This window comes from Pungitius pungitius, chromosome 11, assembly GCF_949316345.1.
Source record: "Pungitius pungitius chromosome 11, fPunPun2.1, whole genome shotgun sequence".
In the NCBI taxonomy this organism is placed as follows: domain Eukaryota; kingdom Metazoa; phylum Chordata; class Actinopteri; order Perciformes; family Gasterosteidae; genus Pungitius; species Pungitius pungitius.
The window spans coordinates 3,744,990-3,767,108 of NC_084910.1; the positions used below are offsets into that span (position 1 = coordinate 3,744,990).

Sequence of the window (22,119 nt, forward strand, 5' to 3'; positions counted from 1 at the left end):
TTACCTAAACATAATCTTTTATATATTTAAACAATATCTTACCGCGAGTTTCTTGGTATCGAAAGACTTTTTCAATGGGATTTGTTTTTCCTCCTTTCTTGATGAGATCAGACCCATACTGCGCCAAATGTTTTGGGACATCGGCAGGTTGTGCGCAGATTGTATCTCTGGCCATACACTCGATCAAGCTTTCCAGTCCTCGGGGGTGTGGATGCCGGGATGCCATCTTGTTAAGTCCTTAAGTTCAGGTGTCTTCGTTGACTGCTGATCCTAAATGATCTTAATCATAGCTTCCTTTAGTAATTCCGTGGTTCACATTCTATTTGAAGTGCACGGAATGTTTAGAACAGCGTTCCGCTGTTATAAGTTCTATTGGTTGGAGCTTGTTTTTCTTCTCCTTCTCTTCTCTTCTCTTTTAACTGATGATTATAAAAGAAAGTTTTTCTTGAGAAAACATGAACATGTGGTTAATGTTGTGAAATTGGACCACTTTATTATGTTCACTACCTGGTTGGGTTCAGGAAAACATGATGGTTTGGGTTAAAATAACGAAATAGCGTCCTAGTCATATATCTTGACATAAATATGCAGTCAAAGGTTTGGACACACTTTCTCACCAAATTAAATGGGAACATTTGTCCAAAACTTTGACTGGTGTTGTATAAATATACTGTATATTACATTACATGTCATTTAGTTGACGCTTTTATCCAAAGCAACTTACAATGAGTGCATTTCAACTATAGGGATCCTCAAAAGAACAAGAAAGTGCAATTTCATCAAATAAGCTGATTTACAACTTTCTATAGATAAGAGCCATTTTAAGTACAATTTAAGTGGTACAAATTGTTAGTGTTTTTCAAGGTCAAAAGTCAAAGTCAAGGTATATTTAGCATCCTATTACTGTTACTACAAACACTACTACTATTACGGTGACCACTACTACAGCTTTTTTGTATAACTGTAATTGTAGTATTGACCTATGGAAATTATTTATTATGGTATTGGTGACATCGGCCAATTTGCAATTTCTATAACATATACATATTTCTCACTTTATCCCTGATGTGGCATGATCAAGTTGTTAAACTTGTTGCTTTATTGAAACAAAGTCACTAAGAGGGTTGTTGCAACTTCCTTCTATGATTCTTCCGTCTCTTCCGCCGTGAATGGACACCAGCAACAACACCTTCCTTCGTCTCCCACCTCATCCCCTCATCCATCTACTCCCGGTCCCGGCCCACTTGCGCTTCGCAGCGATAAAGACCCCCCACCCCTTTCAACCCCACTAACACCCAGGCTTCACAGAGCTAAATACCCCCCCTCTTCAGCCCCACTAACACTCAGGGTTGACTGCGCTAAAGACCCCCCCCCCTCCCCTTCAACCTCACTAACACACCCAGGGATGACAGCGCTAAATACACCCCCCCTTCAAACCCAATACCACCTAGGCTTCACAGCGCTAAAGACCCCTCCCGCCACCTTCAACCCCACTAACACCCAGGATTGACAACGCTAAAGACACACCCCCCCCCTTCAAACCCACCAACATCCAAATGTTGTGACTCCCCACCTTAACGTTGTGGAGGAGTTTGAGTGGCTCAGTGATCCTGTGATCTGGGTTGTCTCTGTGGCTCGATCCCCTTGTCGAGCGTGTGTACATAAATATATTGTATACATACATACATACATACATACATACATACATACATACATACATACATACATACATACATACATACATACATACATACATACATACATACATACAATACTGGATTCCATCTACCTGCGTTATAATACATATGATACTACCTGTTGTAATACTTTTGTAATACAACAACAAGAAATCGTGGAACTGCAGGAGCAATACATCTAAAGCCTGGCACTGTGTGAGTAACGTTGAGTACCAGCGTGGTGCGGCTCTGACATGGGACTCAATATTGGTCGTGGCACTGACATTTAGAGCGAGAAGAATGAGGGAGCATAATTGTGATGTGCCAAAAATGTCCCGCTCAGGGGCCTCTCAGTACTCAGGATATGGGCGAGGTCAAAGGTGCAATACAGGGAGTCCATCATAGGCAAAGCGTGCTGGAATCATCTGTACACAGTTATTGGCGGTGAGGTGAAAGCATCTTGTTCGGACCGGGGACCTAATCAGATTTCAAAGTAAACACGGCACTGCCGGCTCCAGAGGGCTAAGTCCAAACATTGTTGCTAATTGCATCTGTCTTCTTTTTCCCTAACTCACTGTACAACACCATCGAAAAAGAAATCTAGATGGAACCAAAACTATTTGGAAACCACAGAGAGTACCTCAAACTTAGGTCAATGTTCAGCCTAGAGCTGTACATTTTAGAGATTGCCAACTCTGATTGCTTCGGTCAGAAATCAAAATATAATTCCTGTGAAGTGTTTCTACTGGAATATTTCCCTTTTTTTATACATGGAGAGTGTAAAGGAAAATATATACATATGCTGGTCCTGTGTGCCATATGTGGGGGCTTCGAGAGTATGGAAACCTACGTAAGCACAAGTCCCACTGGGTTTTCAGAAGGTTGCAAGTGATCTCTGGCGTTTCTGTACAAGAGGACTGCTCCATGCTTAAACAGGCGCCGGTTGTCGAGAGGATTCTTTTGACCACCACAAGTCCAGCTGCATGTGGAAGTTATAGACATGTTAACGCAGAGCGTTTAAAGTTATTTCCTGAAATCCTGATAAATCCACTGCATGGTGTTTATTGCAGGTCACTTTTACAGCCCTGGCCTTCAATGGCAGATAGATATCCCAAAGGGCAATGTGTTATGGTTTGAATGTGGTTAACTTGATATATTGTGTTCCTTCATAAACCCACATATCAACTGACATGTGCAGACTTGGAAATTACAAGTGCACTGATCACCAATGCTGAGCAAAACCTAAACTGCACATAGAGTTATTATTTGCATTTCTGACAGAGATGATGACATTTCATCTTTTTCTTGATGCTGTAATATCAATGTCCTTGAGAAGGGATATAATCTCTGGATATGATGTCAGATCTCTAAAATGTCTCTGTAAGCAGGTTTGTGCTGAGTCCACATCAACAAGTGTATCATGTGGTAAAAATTGTGTAAGTAAGCAAACACGCGAGGGAATGAGATCCACAGTGGCTCTTCAGGGAAATCGGGATCAAATGGCAGATGTGCTTGGAAATCACATTTCAAATTTTCAGAATACACGACTGTCCTATCCAACAGCAGAGGAACCATGCAAAAAAAGGAATAGAGCATGAGAACGACATCATCTGGATTGTAAAAGTCTGCACTTGGTTGCTCACCAGCCATCATGTTGCTGACTGCTGATATATGACCTGCGTGCGTCTCAGTCAGAACATGAGGAATTTATGCTTAAAAGTCAAAATCACTGGATTGTACGTCCATCACTTGTAAGTATTTTTGCATCAATATACCATTGTCACGATTGCTTTACCATTGTTATTGTTATTGTTATTATTACTATTATATATACTATTTTTTTTTCAGGCACGCCCATTGATGGCAACCTATGACGTAGGCACGGCGTATGCTGTCAAACCGAAAAAAAATGGCGTCGGTATCAGACATGTACGATGTGGGTTGGGAAGGTAAGAAAAACGATTACACATATATATATATATATATACACACATCTCCTCAAGTAACGTTCAGAGCTCTCGAGGCATTCTCCCCTTTATTTTATTGTACACGAGCACAAGGGCGAGTTGTGTCCGGGACTGGAAATACGAGCTAATAAGTCAGCGTGTACGAGAGTAAGCTATTGCTAGTTAGCATGGTTGGTTTACGTTCATCCCTACAGCACTTACGCACTAGGTGAAACTTGTCCTTTGTAACTTAGCGTTAGTTGTCGGCGCTGTGAAAGGTACGTTCACTGTACATCTATAACGGTGAGCGCTGTCTGTCGGTTTTCGGAGAACCACCTAGCGTCTCAGCATGCTAGCTGGTCACAGCCATTGCAGCGGCTAACGGCGTAGCTGAAATAGTAAGGTCAGAGCCATCCTGTCGTAGCACAGACGTCAGCGCAAGTTCCACCTGCCTCTCTGATGATCACATGAATGCATTATCGTTTGATCTGCGGAATTGTTTTCATCGGCGGATTAGCCCCAATCATCCAACTTTACATATCGGATCAACGCATAGAACAGACAACACGAAATAAGCACAGTCCTACAGTTAAAGGACCCGGCTTGATCCGTTATGTTTGCATGTTATTTGTGAAAAGATCACAGTTGCCATTATGGTTTAACAATTGTGTCCACAGAGATGAGAGACAAGCTGCGTAAATGGAGAGAAGATAACTGCAGGAATAGTGAGCAGATTGTGGATGTTGGAGAAGAGCTGATCGGCGATCATTCATCTAAACTAGGAGATGACGGTAAGTGTGTCATTACATTACATTACATGTCATTTAGCTGACGCTTTTATCCAAAGCGACTTGCAATAAGTGTCAAAGGACAAAAAGACATAAGGTCATCTTGTAACTTGATTGAAAATGAACTGCGTTGCAAAATATATATATGCATACACTCCTGTCCTTCATGACCCAGACCCAGACCCAGCCGTCTCGGCTCGTCCTCCTGCAGACTACATTGCACTCTGTAGGACAATGAGATTCTCAGAGTAGAGGATAAAGTCCACAGATGAGCTTCTTTGCTTCAGTATCCTATCACTCACTCAGTTATAAAGTACAATTGTATAGCCATAGTTTTTCTTCCACCACTAAGGGCACTTGGAAAATGAGAGAAGTATAACTGTACTTGTTTGGTGTCTTAGATCAGTAGTTCTCTTTTTTAAATGAAGTACCCCCTAACTAGCGCAGAGGATTTTTAGTTGGAATAAATATGTAATCTGCACCACTGTGCCATCATGGCCTGATTTATTTAACTAGTTAGTTAAATCTCACGTACCCCCTGGAGTGCTTTCACATATTCACCAGGGGTACACATACCCCCATTCGAGAACCAGTGTATTAGATTATAGTAGCCAATTTAAAAAAGACAAAATTAACGAGTACATTTTCAGTAAATGCAGCAAATAACATTCCAGATTTGACAGCAGTCAAAATGGTGTGACACTGGTCTGTAGTAATGCTCTGGTTACAGTTTCTGGAGATTTTATTTTTCTGTACGAGTAACTTTTACTAACCATTATCATATTTAAGGTTAATGTTCTCCGTTATAGTACTGCCCTTCTGTTATACCCCACAACCCCCCTCCAACACCCCCACCATCACCTCTAGTCAAAATGATTCATACAGTCCTCACAAGAGGTGGATAAACACTTAACATGCCATGCGTATATTGAAACCAGACCTTAAATTGGCTGTGAAATGGAAGTGCAATTATCAAAACAACAGTTGGAATCATTAAAGTCAAGAAAAACTTGAGGCATTTGTTTGTTTTGGGATAACCTGCCAGATTTTGGGTGGAGTTAGATTTTATTATTCTTTTCAATTACCAGGCGGGGTTTATTTGGCTGAGCATGTCCAGTTTGCTTGTCAGAGCTGTCCGTCTAACATGTTGTATTAATTCTATTAATTGGCTCCTGTAGCCAGACTATTAGACAGCGTGTTATAATGTTACAGTTGACTGAATGAATAAACATTTAAATACATTTCTTTATAGCTAACCACCAAGAGAAACGTGTTTTAAGGAATGGTTTGAGTCTGTTATTCACAGCGCTCCACACGCCATGTTCTGCGGGTCTAATGAAGGCTGCTTGAGAATGTTATGTGACTGCAGAAACATGATTTGAGAATATTCATCTATCAAGTCTACACAAACAGAATCTTAATAACCATCATGGAGAAGAAAACAGACAGAGCAAACATCTCTAATGGAAACGATTCATATGGACCACTCATCAGAATAATGGTCAAATCAGTGTCCCAATGTTGTTTTAATGTGGACCACAGTAACTGTATCCACAGTCGCAGTATCCAGAACTGTTTGGTCAGCTGCTTTGGTTCCACAAAGCATCAACACTGGGTCTAATAAACAATGTTATTAATGTTTGTGGTTATTTTAAACTAAAAAAGAAGCTTTGCTTGGATGTATCTGCCCAACTTGTGACTATCTGTTTTTTCAGATAGAAAAATCCCCTTCATGTCTCCCTACAGAGTAGCACAGATCGTTCAACATTAGTTACGCAGGGGATCGTAAAGAATGTAACAACTTATTTTTCCTTCACTATGTTACACATCATTTCCTTAAACAGCTAACTAATGTTAATAACATGGCTGTAAAGCCTTACACAAGGGCAGTTACTTGAAATGGTTCTGCGTTTATTATTATGTTTATTATTTCAAATAATTAATTGAAAAGAAAAAAAACATGGTTTCTGAACTGCTATTTGGAGCATCACATGTGAAATGAGACGTGGAAAGTTCTTTGAATGCGCTCTCCAGCTGAGTCACACCATGGAAGCTCATCTGTGCGAGCAGCGAAGCCCGAGTGCTGCTGTGGGGACGTTCTCTGCGTACGTCGAGTCACAGCAGACAGTGGAATGGAAAGGGTGGTAACACTGTCTTCTTTGTCTCTGTCCCGTCTGCCCAGTATGGATTATTTATGAGCAGGTGATGATTGCAGCGCTGGACTGCAGTCGAGATGACTTGGCGCTGGTAAGAGTTTTATTTCTTTCTTTCTTTTTTAATTTCTTTTTTAACCGCTCTTTCTCACACGCCCTCGAGCTTCAAAAGCCATCGTTCACTCCGTCACTGCCATTTCTACTTTGCTGCAACCCCAATCCCTCTGCCAAATGTGAAAATCAGATTTTTATTTGGCCAAATGGTTAAACTCTGTCTGTACTTTGGAAAATAAGCAATGGAATTAAGGGGGTGTAGCAAATGAGTGGGGAAGCACGCTTCAAGTGTTAGCTGAAGTTGGCCATCATCGATGTAGTTTAACTCAGATTTGTTGTGTGGCGAGGACGGAGAAAGGACTCATTGAGTCAACAGGCGGGTCTCCTTCCAGCCCCGCTGCCGGAGAGTAGAAGCTGGAGGACGAGCCGTCAGCTGACGGCTAGCGCTGACGCTTCAGCTCACGCTGCAGACGTTTTGATGAGCGCTGAGGGACTGTCAGAATCTGACAATCCCTCATCCCTTATCAAGCAAGTCCAAGCTCCGAGTGGAGGCATTCTCAATCCCGCCGTCCTAGTAGCAAACGTTGTTGCTCAATGGTTAACACACACACATACACACAAACATGGTAATTACATTCTTACACAAAGGCCATGAAACTGGCCTCTCCACAGACAGTTTGCAAGTCGGTGCGTTAAATGAAAGTGAAATGTGACATTTTCAAGGCAGTGTAACAAAAAGTTTGCGGCAGCCAACTATAATTGGTCTCTCTCCTCTGTCTCCTTGCAGACCTGTCTACAGGAACTGAGGAAGCAGTTCCCAGATAGCCACAGAGTGAAGCGATTATCAGGCATGAGGCTGGAAGCTCTGGAAAGGTAAGCGTCATGTACAGAAGGCTGCGGAGGAGGCGGCGACGCATACGTTTTGCTCAGCCGCGCTACTATGTGTGCTACTTTTAACAAACTGTGTGTGACTGGATGTGCTCCAACGTACTGTGTGTGTGTGTGTGCGGTGGGTTGTGTTTGTGTTGGAGGAAAGGTTCAGCACTGGGTAGTCCCGTGGCCCTTTTTTTAAAGCCCGAGTTAGGGATTCCCCGGGAAGGGAGTGGTGGGATCCCACTGTTATTTCGGGGGTGCCCTCAGTCCGCTCCGGTTTCTGCGCCTCCATTGTTTCCTCCACGTTATTGCCCCTCAGCTCTCCTCATTTAATGCTTCCTTCTCCTGTTTTCTTTTGATTGCGGTTTTGCAAGTGTCTCACACCCACGTAAATAAGGACGTGTCAACAAACTTGACAACCCCCACCCCTCTTTTTAAGTGTGGAATCTGCGGACTAAGGACAGAAAGTAAACACGGTGGAGAGCATGAGCAGGAAAGATAAACAGAAGGTTTTTTTTTTTAGTCTGCTCTTTGTTTCAGTTGGGGTACTGCAATGTGATTACAACCTCACTCACATTCCCCACCCAGGTTTATCGGCTATGTCAGTTTATGTGATAATTGAGAGCGATTGCTTCGGCGCTGTCAGATTAAATAAACTGCACACCAGGATCAAATTGGCAGCAGACAGAGCTACACTTATAGGACACAGCTTCAAACGAGCAAGCCCGTCCCCTCCACCCATGTGCGCACACAAACGGTTCCTAAATAAATAAAGCAAATCAAAGTGGCTCGTGAGTGGTCGCCTGGTGCCATCTGAAATCTCCCAAAGTGTGGCTGAGTAATAAAGTGAATGTGAGGGAGGCAGCAGCGCTGTAAGTGGGCCTTCTGCGTGCTAATGGGAACCAGAGTTGCTTCTGTCGGTGGGCGGGAGTTTCTAATCACCGAACCCTGCCTTTTGGCTGCTGAAACGTCAGCGTTGCAGATTGCCCCCCTTTTTTAGGAATGAAACAAAAAACGTTGAAGTTCACATACCTCCTATCCCCAGATTTCTTTACCGTATGATTTGATATTTACAGCTCATGAATTCCCCTTTTAAAACAATCATGTGGGCTCAGTCCATGTGTTTGAGGCGCTGTGTGTGTGTGTGTATTGTAATACATGGGCCAAGAGACGGATAACTGAACCAAGTGCTCAGCTGCTGATCCGGACCAAAGTAAAAGTAGCAGCTTAATTTTGTTTAAAGGTAAATCAAACTGGATACAATCAAATCCAAAACAAGCTTTGCATGTATTGATTTCATGACTCATTGTCAAGCCATATAAGCCTCTCGCAGCGTCAGCCGTGTGACCGGCAACCTAAACTTAGGCCAGTGTTTATTTCTTCCCTTTTGATCCCCACTGATTTCTGCACAGCCTCACTGTAATCATAGGAACCTGCCGCGCTGTATACAGCAACGTGATTACCTTGAACTGCGTTGGATTGCTCCACCGCCTAATCTCTCCTGACTGGGATCGGTTAAAAAAAACATGAATTTTCTCTCTCTAGGTACGATGAAGCCAACAAGCACTACGATGCCATTCTCCAAGACGACCCCACCAACACGGTAAGACCGAGAAGGAGGGAAAGAACCGGAGAAATCCCTCAGTTTAGGGTTGGACTTTGTCGTCTCTGCGGTTTGTTTGTTTTTTTTATTTGGGGGGGGCTTTAAATCTGCCCAGGCAATCCTATGTGAGCAATGTGAGTGTACGAAGTTAAACTCCCCATGGCCTCTCTGACCTCAACCACAGCGCTCATCAGCCTTTCACCCACCCGACTGAGACGTGTTTAAGGAGAGGGGGTGGGAGGTGATTCATGGTCGTAGTCTCTGGCAGACATGTTCGGTAGAAGTGAGCCGTAAATAACGGTTCGGCCTTTGAAGATTGTTGATTTACTGGACCTTTTAGACCCCCCCACCCCCACACCACCCCACCCCTTTCACCTCCACCCTGATTAAAGATGGCTGAGCTCCTGTCCCACCTTCTCTATTGCCGTTTACCAGCTTCAGGTGCAAAGTCCGCCGTGTCCTATGATGTCACCAGACGAGCCCATAACCTGCTCTGAAGCTCTCTGCTTGTTATCTTCTCCGTTAGCCGTGCACCTCTGGGAAATGGCTTGCCGAAGCAGGTCCAGCCCGTGTTCTGGCAATCCCGAAACCACAGAGCCAAAGCATCACGTACCTGCTCTTAATCCTTTCCATGAGGACACGTGCCCATTGCGAGGGAATAAATCTTTTAAAGGGGTTTCAATAGAAACCATGAGCCTGTTTACTTTGGCCGTACCTCTCGCCCCCAAAGATGTTCGACAAGTTCCCTGGGCCACGCATATGATATATGGGTGGCTTTTGAAACGTTCTCCCTCAGCTGGCAGAGGGCTGCCAGACGAATCCAAGAATCATGACCCACCAGCTCCTCATCATCCGCATCATCATCTCCCACAGTGGCTGCTAGTCGGGTCACGGGAGGTTCTTCTGTTTACAGCTTAGGTCTGAATCTCAAATGTGTATTTGTGCTAAAATAGCTCGTCTTGGATTGCAGAAGCACAATTCTAACAAGTTTTTATACGGTTAGAAAGCATCCAATAAGTCTACATTTAAAAAAACAATGTCGGCACTACCTCAGACTACCAACCGGCTTCATTAAAATGTCCGTCGTGGCCGTCTCGTGGGCAATCGACCAAAACATTAGTGTGGTCGTCTACTTTCCTAATATATGCTTCGTTGACCAGAAAAAAACACTGACGTTTTTTTTAGGTAAATACTTTGTTAACAACTTATCCCGGGCATGCTTGACTGAATCAAAGCCTCAAATCAACCTTATTTCCATGTAAAGCACTGAGCTGCTATTTAGACAATGGGAGTTGTGATTTCACTGGATCCCAGGGCCCCTCCCCGACACGGCACAGATCCCCCGGGGATTCCGGTGACATCCTCGGAAAGGGATCGGTCGGTTTCCTGGTCTCTGCCCGCTGGATACCTCCACCCCAGCGAGCCAAGGCTGTCAGTCAAACCCGAGGGAGCAGGGAATGGAACAAAACGGACAAATGGGTCCAGTGTTGACCTTTCTTTGACTGTTTTTCCCACAATCCTCGTCCTAAATGATTTGCGGGTGGAGCGCCCGTACAATGGCACTGCTTGGGGGGGGGGGGGTCGCCAGTCTAGTGAGCGAGGGCTATCTCCTCCCTACATGTTCTCCGGGCATTGCTCCGGAGGAGGGGCGGGGGGATGGGCCCGAGAAATGGCGGAAAATTGGCGACCACAAGGAAGACTTGCGAAGCATCCCAGCATGCAAAGCAGAGATTGGAAACTGAGCTGTTGTAATTACAGGCTGTGGAATAGATGTGGTACCCATTAACCAAAATTGTTGAATCAACAAAAATTGCTCAAGGTTTTTTTCCCCTTTTTTCTTTTTTTTTACCATGGCGGTGTCCAAAAAATGTTTCAAAGTCTTAGTTCTTCCATTTCTCGTAATGTTCCAATATTTACAGCAATGATCCGGCAAATTCGTGCCTGCGTACAGGAATTCTTTTGTTTTCCAATTAAAAAAAATCCTAATATCTCTTTGTGCTTTTTGGACCACAAACATTTAGCCAACAAGGATGCACCAGTTTCATACTCATTCTGCTCTGATAGTTCAATCAAAATTCTTAAATAATCATCTGAGACCACGTAGACGCATCCTAAGGTTGACATGTTTTGTTAGCCATTGCAAATTAATTGAAGGACACCATCATATTATATTTTTGGGGTTGGGTCTTCTGAAATTCAAATCCATAATTCTGAATTGGTTGACCGCACTAATGTTGAATGAAAGTAAATCTTTGTAAGTAAAGTACCAAACCCCGTTGCTTTAACAGCACCATGAAGCATTACTGTGCGTATGGACACAGTCTTTTGCTCTCACTTCCCTTTTTGCCTCCATCCAAATTCCAAGCTTGTACAGCGCTAGGTGTGCCACCCTCGCCGCGATGGTTCTTATTATAAAGGTTGCGGTAGGTCGGAGCAAATAGCCAGGGGTGATGTAAATAACCCAGTCCGCGCTCCCGAGGCCTCCTCGGAGCGCTAATTAAAAAAGAATCACGACAACAGAGGGATCAGACCCACTGCCAGCCTTTTCTGGATCATTAGTTAGAGAAAGGAGGAGAGCGAGAGGAGTGGTTTGGAATTGCTCTCATTTAATAAAGTGCTCCGTGACTCTCTGGGCTACCAACTTCCATATGTTCCTTTGAGCCCCAAGTGGCTCTTTATCTGGGAATGAAAAAAAAAACTTAAATCTTGGAGAGCAGGGAGGCGGGTGTGTTGATGGCCAGAGCGCACAAGTGTAAAAAAAAAAACAAAAAAAATTCAACCTCAGTGTAGTTTGTCCCAAAAAACAAATTCTGCTTCCCTTTTTTGGTATTGTCAGAGGAAAGATGCCACATGCTTGTAATTTAGTCCGAAGTATGAAGTCTGTTGAAAAGCACTGCTTGTAAAATGGTGCGATCTTTGTTTTGAAAGAAAAATGACTTGGGTTAACTGTTCATTGTTTGATAACATATTTAAATCATTTACTCTAAAGTTGTTACACACCTCTACAGAGGTGAACAGTGTGTTTGGGAGTAAGGTACTGGAACAATATATTTAGGTTGTTACTTTTGATGGCGCTAGAATCCGTGGCTGTGGCTCAGTGTTAACCTGTCGCCCTGAAGCTAAATCGTAGCTCGAGGCTCGAGTCCCAGCGCGGTGGGTAAGTGGATTTCTTGTGATGGTGGTGTCGGAAGAGGCCCAACGTTTGCAGCTCCCGAGACGTGACTCACACACAGCCCTCAGTGGCTTTGGTATGGACGGCAGGAGAGGAAGCCCCACTCAATCAAGTGCCAGTCCATAAATAAAACGGGCTGTGGCAGTGCACTGCTAATGGAGCGGCAGCCTCCTGTTAAGGTTTTCACTTAGTACTAAGAAGAGGAGGAGGAGGAGGAGGGGGGGTGGGGTGGAGGGGTTGAAGGGGTGAGTAAAGTGTTTGGAAAAGTTTCTGCAGCAGTAGTAATACTTTCTAATTCAGATTGATGACATTCTAATCCACCTTAAGGTCCTTCCAACATCAAAACGAAGCGGAAAGCCATTTCCAGCTGATGTCAGTGGTGCTGGTGGAGCGCTGGATGCATGCTGCGCCGGCAGGGAGGCGAGCGTTGGGGTTTGAGGGAGGGTGCCATTTTCCCCACTTGGTCAGGGTTAGGGTTATGACTCACGACTCGCCACTTTATCTCAGCCACTGAGCTCACTGCAGCTGCCAAACACGGACTCACGTGTGTCCACCTCCCGTCAGACGTTGCCGCTCACTATTTCCAAACATGTCTTGCTGGGCTTTACGTTCAGTAAGATTTCCCAGCAATGAAATGAATTCCCTTGACAAAGTTTAGCCGTTTGTGTTGAATGGGTTCTCATGCGATTCGCCTTACAGAAACTGAACAGGATCGTGATGGACTGAAAAGAAGCTAGTGTACACACTTAAACTCACAACCCTTGCACTCAAGCACCCCCCCCCCCGGTCTCCCCCGAATGAATACTCGTGAGCTGAGCCCCTAATCCTGTTTACTCCCTTTGCTCCACAGGCAGCAAGGAAGCGCAAGATCTCCATACTGAAGGCCCAGGGGAAGAGTGCTGAAGCCATCCGGGAGCTCAATGAGTATCTGGAGCAGTGAGTGTTTGTACGATAAGGGGAGAGGGTCAGCCCCCCCCCCCCCCCCGCTCCCCCTCCCCTGTTCCTGTGGCTTTTATTTTAATTAAAAACCAAGTTTGCCTTCCATTGAGCTGGCACGACTCGTGCATGCAATGCCAGCAGACTGTTTCTTGTCAGTTGGATGCCGGCCGTTATAGTGATTGGTAATATTGAACTCACATCCTTACATCACTGTGCAACACCACTGTGTTTGAGGAGGAGTCTTTGTGCTTTGTTCACAGGTTTGTTGGGGATCAGGAAGCGTGGCATGAGTTGTCGGAGCTCTACATCAACGAACACGAGTAAATACTTAAACTTTTTTTTAATGCCTTATACTCTAAAATCAGTTCAGCTGAGGACAGTTGTGATGAAAGCAATTGTGAGAAATTAAAAAAAGTTTATCACCGTGAACGTGCGTCGCTAGGTTTGGTTTTCATCAAGCTCTAGAAACAGCATCCTTGTAGCTACTAACATGTTACAGGAGGCCCACGTTTCCTCCATTACACGCATGGTCTTTTCGGCGCCCCTATTTGATATACAGATTTACAGCAAAAGCCCACATTCTTGGTTGTGTGGTGGTTATAGTTTAGCAATTATTACCAATTATAACCAACAGAACATGAGCCATGTATTGAACCAGCCATGTGCTCATAGTCTGTTTAAATATTGGCCTGATCTAAGAAATGGTTTAACCCAGGAAAGAAACACCAGTCCCTTTCCCTGTACCAGTTAAAACATGTTGTCATGGCATCAAATAACTCATCTGAACGTGAATTTCAGTGGCCAAACTATAAGTGAACACCCCGTGTTTTTTGCATGTGTACGTTCCGATGAGATGTATCTGCTGCATCGTCCATAATTTACAGAGGCCGGTCGGCCTAATGTTCTAGAGCTATGTGTCAGTTTAACAGCGCTTCAAATCAAGCTGATGGCTTGATCTCCAGAGGGGCGGTTGCGTGGCGCACAATGGAACGCGGTGAGATGCCTAACTCAGCCAGGGGTCTGAATGGAGCCCTGTCCGTGTTTGTCACATCAGAGTACTTTAATAGGATTTCCCTCTTAAGCCCTCCTCTCCTACATATGAGGGCCAAAAGACTCCCTGGCCCCCCGCTGATGTCTCAGTCGCCAAGGAGAAAGGCCAGACCGACAACAGCATTGTCTGGGGGTGCAAAAAAAAATGTTTTTGTTTGTGTCACCTTTTACCCCACCCCCCCCTCCACCTCGCTCCCCCCCCCTTAATTGCCTTGAGGCTCAGAAGTAAGTGAAGCGGTGTCTGTTGTGGAAGCGGCGTAGTGTGTGACTGCTCGGTTACTCCGGTACGAGGCCAGTGGCAGCAGGAATGTGCGGCGCGCTGAGAAGGCCACTTATTGGATATTTCGTGCTTTTGTCCGCCGGGGCTTTATTGCTGTAGCAGCCAGAGGAAATCCAGGGGTGAGCGGATTATCTCCCGGCTTATCCCAACACTTCCAATATCGCACCATTCACTCCCACAGCCCCTTATCTACAGGCGTGTCAATTTCTTTTCTTTTTGTTTTCTTTATTTTGGGTTACAAACTCTGTTTCTCCTCCTCCTCCTTCCGGGTGGACCGGCTTTATCGCCACTCTTCTAGACGGGGAGAGAGAGAGAGATTCCCAGGAGAAGGTGGTGGCACTTTTTCTTACCACCCTCACCCTTCCCGTCAGAAAGAACAGAGGGTGGCGCAGAAGCGATGGAGAGAAAATAAACACTCCGCCCCTCACTGCGCAACACCCTGGGAGCTAAAAATATACAAAGCAGCGCTCCTCTGCAGGGCCATTGTTGGCAGCAGCAGGCGTCTTATGTGAACGCATTTAAAAATGCAATGAATTGGCCCCCGAGTTGACTCTGTTAAAAACAATCCTCCTGCCGGCGGTGTTGAGCCAGGAGGTGATCGGGACTGACCCAAATGGGCCGGTCGTCCAGAATGACATAAATGGGGAGCAGTTTTTTTTTTTTCCCTGCGCAGTCTGAATCCATTTTTGTGTGGCGTTGAAATGGTTCCCGCTCATTTCCAAAAGAAACAAATGGGATTCTTACGGTCTACAACCTGGAGCACTGCGGTACAGAGCAAGCCTCGGAGCTGCTGTAGAGAGCAGCTCGGGGAAGGTGGGGTTGCATGGCGGGAAGGGCGGAGGGGGGAGGGGGGGCAGAGCGTAGGAGGCGAGGGGTCCGGCCCCTGGTCCAGAGCTGATGGAGACATGACCACTGGAGGAACATCTGAAAGTCTTTATGGAGAGGAAGTGGTAATTGTTAGCAGCCCCCCCCTCCCCATTATTGTTTTTTTCTCTCTGTGCCCACCTTCTTCTTCTGCTCTTTACTCTGCTGTTAATCCAGAGCTTTTCACATTACCTGTTGGTGGGTGCGTCTCCGCCTCTGCTTCTGTGTTGTGTAGACATTTTGTGGCTGGCCGCTCGACAACGGCCATTGCACGTCAATTGACCCGTGTACGCTGCCCCCATCACCCCCCAAATCCAGATTTATACCTGCACAGTTTATTGGGCGTAGGTGTTCTGCTTCACAGTTGAGCAAACTAAAGGATGACACATGCGCAGCTGTATCAATCGGCCCCCTGTTCTCCTTGTCAATTCCACAGCTATGGAAAAGCTGCGTTTTGTCTGGAGGAGCTGATGATGACCAACCCTCACAATCACTTGTACTGTGAGCAGTACGCCGAGGTAGGTGCCCCCCTGGACGTCCGTCATCAAGCACTGTGTGGTTGGTTGGGGGTAATGTTAGCACTATGTGAACGGCGCCCCTCTGTAAAACGGAGAGACACACACCGGCACGTACTTACTGTCATTCATGGTGGCAGATGTGTTTACACTGGGATGTCGTGTGTTGCTTATTCAGATGTCGGGCTGCCTTTGCCCGAGCTGCCCTTCAGCACAGCTTATTGGCCGTGTTTAATGCCTCCTCTCGCAGGTGAAGTACACTCAGGGGGGGCTGGAGAACCTGGAGCTGTCCAGGAAGTATTTTGCGCAGGCGCTGAGGCTGAACAACCGAAACATGAGGGCGTTGTTTGGTCTTTACATGGTGAGTACTGCCTTGCATGGGGATTGTGTGGGAGAGAAAAAACATAAACAGTTGTGTGTGTGTGTGTGTGTGTGTGTTTTGAGGGAGCAAAAGGGGCTCTCAGACAGGTCATCTCACTGCTGACTTAGACGGTGAACTCCAGCCTCGGAAAAAAAGTCTGCCCCTCTGGAGTTTTTTATTTTAGTAATAACACCCCTTTGGCTTGACTTTTTCATGTTTATGACTTAAATAAATAAAGTAGTGGCACAGGAGAAAGAGCAGTAATAAGACTTTTTTTTCCCCTGGCAAATTAGCGACCAGGTGATTGTAGGTCCCTTTTTAATCTGCCTATTTGTTTGAACAGGATGTTGTCTGCCGGTGCCAATGCATCATATGTAAGTGAGCCTTGACATAAGAACACAAACTGGGCATAAAAGGAGGAGAGGGGAAGCAGGTCCCGCACAGAGAGGCCCAGTGTTTGCCTCCGCGCCGCGCTGCGATTCTTCAGGTAGTCCAAACACCTCCCAGCAGCTCGCTGCCTCTGGGAGCGCCCGGCGAGGTGGAGGTTCTGGCCTCTGTTCACTCTCACGCCGCGGTGGAGACAGAGCAGGCCCTGTGCGGCTTCCTGACAGGCCGTCCACCGACACCCCCGGGGCATTTCAGCTGGGACTTTACTCTCTATTGGCCACAGATCCATCCGGAGAGTGTGTCCCGCGGGTCGTCGGCCGCCAGGGCCTTGACAGGTGCAAGAAGTTCAGCGAGAGGGCAGGAACCCTTCAGTGGCTGCCAGCGTCCCAGTCAGTCGGACGGCAGTTATTCGGGGATAGCCGACCGAAATCAAAAATTGAAGGTGGCTCTCGAGTCAAGAATAAAGGAACTTTCCAAGACACACAGAAGCCCAACTGTTGCGCGAAAAAGGGAAAAAAAGAGCAGGACCGGGTTAGTTGGTGTGTAGGTCAAGTTACAGTGCACCGGGTGGGGGGGCTTTAAAGTGCGTGCAGAGGAAAGCAAGAACATGGGAAAGACCCGGGTTTTGTCCAGGGACGTACGAGGTCTTTGGAGAAATGTAGTCCCTGTTAAGGGACAGTTCACATATGAAGCATTGAAACGGTGAATGATTCCCCGTGTGTCATCGTCCACGGTCTGTTTTCTCTCTCCATTATGCCACAATGACTCGTCGAGTGGTAGATGGTAAGAGTGGTTGCTCATTCATCTCAGCTTTTCTTTTTTTTCTTTTGTATAGTTGCTGTTTCAGCAGGATTTTGATACAAGAACACCCCTTCCCCAGATCTCTCCTTTTACGTCTTCATCACGTTTATTTATTTTTTCTTCTGTTTTTTCCCGCTAGTCGGCAAGTCACATCGCCGCCAGCCCAAAAGTTAGTGCCAAGGTGAAGAAGGACAATATGAAGTACGCCGGCTGGGCCGCCGCTCAGATCAACCGAGCCTACAAGGTGAGTCGTCACGAGGCTTGAACATCCATCCTCGCTGCGTATCGTTTGTGTGCTTAACCCCCGACCCCCCCCCCCCCCTCCCGCTCCATACCCCTTCATTCTGCCAGACACAAACACTTCATATTTCACATCACTCTCCTGTTGTCTTCTTGAGCTTTTCACGGGTTATTTGCACACACTATCCAGGCATTTGGAAATCCCCTCATTTGCATAGCTCGTAAAAAAAGAAGAACTCCCGGCCAGCGAGTGACCCCGGAGTGCACAGCGCTCCTGCAGGATGCCTGCGCCGCACGCTGCTGTACTAACAGCCCGGAGTGTCTTTCACTGTGTCTGGGTACGTTTAGTGATAATGTGTTGATTTAAGGCCACAACGTCTGCAAAGACTTTATCCCACACCCCGGCCTCGCAGACGAGCCACATGGCTGCTGCTCGGAGGACCACGATCGCACTAAGCTGTAGCGGAGAGCCGTCTACGTCAGTGTTCCCTTAACGCGCGGCACAAGGTGCATGGTGGCCTCCTCCACCAGCTCGATGACTTGGGGGACCTTTAAGAGGGAGCGACGGTGCGTCAGACCGCCGCGTGCAGCCGCGGGCTTCTGCTCGCTAATAGGAGGCCCCTTTTTTGTTAAGCGCTTCTCGTGTCAGGCGTTTTTTTAATAGGCCCAGGCAACTGGTGATTGTCATACCTCTGTGTGAGGAAAAAGGTGAGCTGGCGAGTGCAAATTGGAGCGGACGTCAGCGAAGGGGTCACGACCGACCCGGCAATGTGTGAATTGTAGGTGCAGAGGGGGGGGCACTACACAGCCCACCCCCATGCCCACGAGTCTCCTAACAGATTCTCGGATTAGCTCCTCTGTCACGGACCATGGGCTCCCACTGCGTCACAACTCTATTATCTGACTCTAAAATAGACAAGGAGCTGTCTGGTCCGCGCTGGCTGCTGGAGAGGGGTGAGTGGGGAGGGGGGGGGGGGGGGTTAATGCGGTGGTCTCACCTCAGGCTGGGGAGATAATTGACTACCGGGCCCGGGGTAATGGCGCATTAGGCAGCGAGGCAATGAAATGCACTGATCATTATAGCTACCCCACTGCGCACACGCACCCTGAATCCAGAAGAATGAGTCACCCTCGGAAATGATGCAGCCAATTGCACACCTTAGCCAACTGCTCTGTCTCAGATTGTGTTTGGCAAAAGACGAAGGGTGGAAAACCCCCCCCCCCAATCATTAGCGATACAGGTAAAGCTGGGTTTCTGCTGCAGTTGTTTCCGGTTTGTCTGACAGCGTTGCTTTATTGCTGAACATAGGGTCGAATGTTGCGACGCAGAGGAGAGACTGTGTGTGTGTGCTTTTGGAAGAAAGCCAAGGCAAGGGCACAATGCCTACAGCCAACCTTGTGTCTCAAGTATTATTATGGATTATGTTTACAATGAGAGTGTGTGTGTGTGTGTGTGTGTGTGTGTGTGTGTGCGCACACTCTCAAGCAGCGCATCTTTGGACACGCGGGGATGGCATTGACAGTGTCTCCTCTTGATGCTGTTATTAGATGTGTTGTAGTAGTTTTTTTATATGAGGATTCATGTGCTGCAAATGGCAGCATTAATGTCATGTTTTTGCTTGAACACCATTCATAGCGGTTTGCCGTATTCTGTTTTTTTAAGAGTTGATGTTTTACATTTTATGAAGTCATTCATGTACCCCTCAGGATGAATTGTAATAACTTTGTTGATCCCTTGAGTTCTCATCTGGCGCCATCATCAGGATAACCGTTTTTATTCGTCCAAGAGTTTGGATTCTAATACTTCTTCCACAACTGTTCTCCCGTCGTTTGTGCTGAATAGCAAACGGTGGACATGGTCATGTTTAAGAATACCATATTTTAATTTGAGTGATTTAGACGATTTCTAAATGTGGGAGCTGTGAGGGTAATTGGACGGCCCATTATTAGAACCCAGTCCGCTGCCCATGGGTAAGGAAGTTGTCTCTCTCTTTAGTGTCACTGGAAGGGATGCCTCGTCCGTTGCAAAGTTTAATTGGGAAGAAAAAGTGTGCACGCGTGCGTAATCCCGGATTTGCTTGTGGATTATAAATCGCGGCACTTCCTGTTTGGTTGGAAGAAATTAGAGTGCTACGGGCTCCTGTACTAGAGGCCATGGAAGTGGACTAATGTGGGCATCCTGTTTTAGAGCACACACACAGATCTAAAATGACACTTATGCAACAGTTTAGGTAAAAGCCTGCTAATTAGTGTCATTGTATGACTTTGCACCACCTAACAACCACTGTCTCCTCCTTGAAGCGTGCTGTGAGGTGGATGAGGTTATGACGGCCTCTGAAATTGTGTTAAAGTGTGTTTGGCAGACAGACCTAATGAGCTGATGTTCTCTCCCCCCCCCTCCTCTCTCCTGCCTTTCACCTTCCCTCTCTGACGTGCAGCTGGCCGGTCGCGGGGCTAAGGAGAACAAATGCTCCATGAAGGCGGTGGAGGAGATGCTGGAGTCCATGCAGATCACCATGTCCTAGGTGTCCTCGTCTCCGACCTCTTGGAGAGACATGGCAGCTCAAAAAGCCTTTCAATGTGACCAGAACCAGATCTCTAACAGATTATTATTTTGTTTTTGTTTTCCCTCTCTGGGCGACGGAAGACATTGGTTTGACTCACGTGCAAAGACTTCCCCACCCATCTGGAACACGCAACAGCAAACATTTCAATTCATTTACTTAATATTAACCCTGCTGAGAGACATGGACTGGATTATTTTGTCAATCCTCGCCCAATGCGGTCTCTCTTCTAACCTATATCACTAATTAGTTAATCCACCTCGAGGCTATAGCTGTGTGACCAGGAACGATAAGCTGTACAGTAAGAGCTATTTATAGAGACAACACTGAAGTCCTTTACTGCTTCTGTGCTATCTGTAAAGTAAACACCGTTGTCTGATTTTTTTTCGCTTAATCTTCTAAAACGTTTTAATAAAAGTAGTGAACTGATTACCAACACATTTTCTTAATGGCTGTTTGTAACAGAAGAGTTAGTCTGTTTTTTTTTTGGGGGGGGGGGAGGTTTCACAGCAGTGACACATATTGTCCCATTCGAACCTGCCGTAATTATCCTGGAGAAGGATGAGAGGCGTTTGTCATTGAGAAGGCAGATGTGGTAACAACAGGGCCATCAGACTGGGGGCCTCTTCTCACCCAGTGATTCCAGCTGCAAAATCCTGCCTTTCAATTAACTTGGACGGCAGCTGAACCGACTCCAGCACACTGCAGAACACCTGTCATTTCAGTTTGGAGAGCTTCGGAAGCGCTGCCAGTGATCCACACGCAACAAAAAACACCCCTTGTGGATCCGAAACCCTGGTGACAGGCGGCGTGGAGCAAGACGCTTACGTGCTGTGGGAGGCAGCGCCGCGTTTCTCCCCCCCCCCCCCCCCGGGGGAAGCCAGTGAATCTGAATGGATCCCAACGATCATCTAAGGTTGACGCTCACCCGTGCAGCCTCAGCTGTTGCATCCATTTATTTTGTTTATTAAGTTGTAGACATTGTCTCATAATTTCACTCTGCGGCCAGTGAGAACTTCTTTATACTTTATTTATTGCTTTTTTTTGGACCGCTTTTAAAATCGACAGCGGTCCCCAGCTCATGGCCTAATATGGAAACCTTTTATTGTCGCGTTTTTTTTAATCGTCGTTGACCTTGGTCAGTGGATAACTGCGTCTGCGTTTGATTTGCCTCACCAATCTGGCGGAACCAATGAAGACCGGGGCATGTTTGAGCCTAAACTTGGGTTATTTAAAAAAAAAAAAAAAAAAAAAAAAAGGGCTGAGCCTGACTGTAGCTCCTCTTTTGAAGAGTTCCAGGCAGAAAGCTGTTTGATTTGGAGCAACTTTCCGTGTTTCAGCCCTTATGCAAATATTGGGGTATAAGTCAAGTCAAACTTGAAAAAAAGGGGGAATTGAAGGTGTCACGAGATATTGGTACACCGTGCCAACCACGCTGAGGCAATAGTGCCATCTGTAGCCTGGATAAAGAACTTGAGACTTCTAAAGCCTTTTTGACTGCAACGAGTGGCGGCTCGCAACTGGAATTAGACCGTCACCGTCATGCATTAAAAATCATGCAAAGCTGACCAATATGTTCTGTTATTTCTAGCCTGTCTGCAACCCTGATTTCAAGAAGAAAAAGTGCGTTACGCATCATTTGTCAGTCAGGGAATTCTGGTCAATCTTTTCCTCGCGCAATCCAAACAGACTCCACTCGAGCCAAGTCGCATGGCGCGCAGGCCCCCGCCGAGTGTCGTATTCACCGCTCCCCTCTCTGTTTGCGTCCCCACTGGCTCCTCTCGGCCTCTTTGACAGTTGTCCCAGTGGCTCCGATCTTCTACCTGGACCGCTAAAGCCGCACAAACAAGACG

General features: G+C 46.3%; 1 protein-coding gene across 1 annotated transcript; it reads left to right on the forward strand.

Annotated features, from left to right (window-relative positions):
• Positions 1-3,527: 3,527 nt before the first annotated feature.
• On the forward strand, positions 3,528-20,696 carry emc2 (ER membrane protein complex subunit 2). The gene is made up of 11 exons (XM_037454381.2): positions 3,528-3,625; positions 4,300-4,413; positions 6,593-6,657; positions 7,405-7,490; positions 9,036-9,093; positions 13,116-13,201; positions 13,465-13,524; positions 15,835-15,916; positions 16,164-16,274; positions 17,602-17,706; positions 20,141-20,696. Exons 1-11 carry the CDS (start codon positions 3,565-3,567, stop codon positions 20,225-20,227), a joined length of 915 nt encoding a protein of 304 aa, XP_037310278.1. The 5' UTR covers positions 3,528-3,564; the 3' UTR covers positions 20,228-20,696.
• Positions 20,697-22,119: the final 1,423 nt, after the last annotated feature.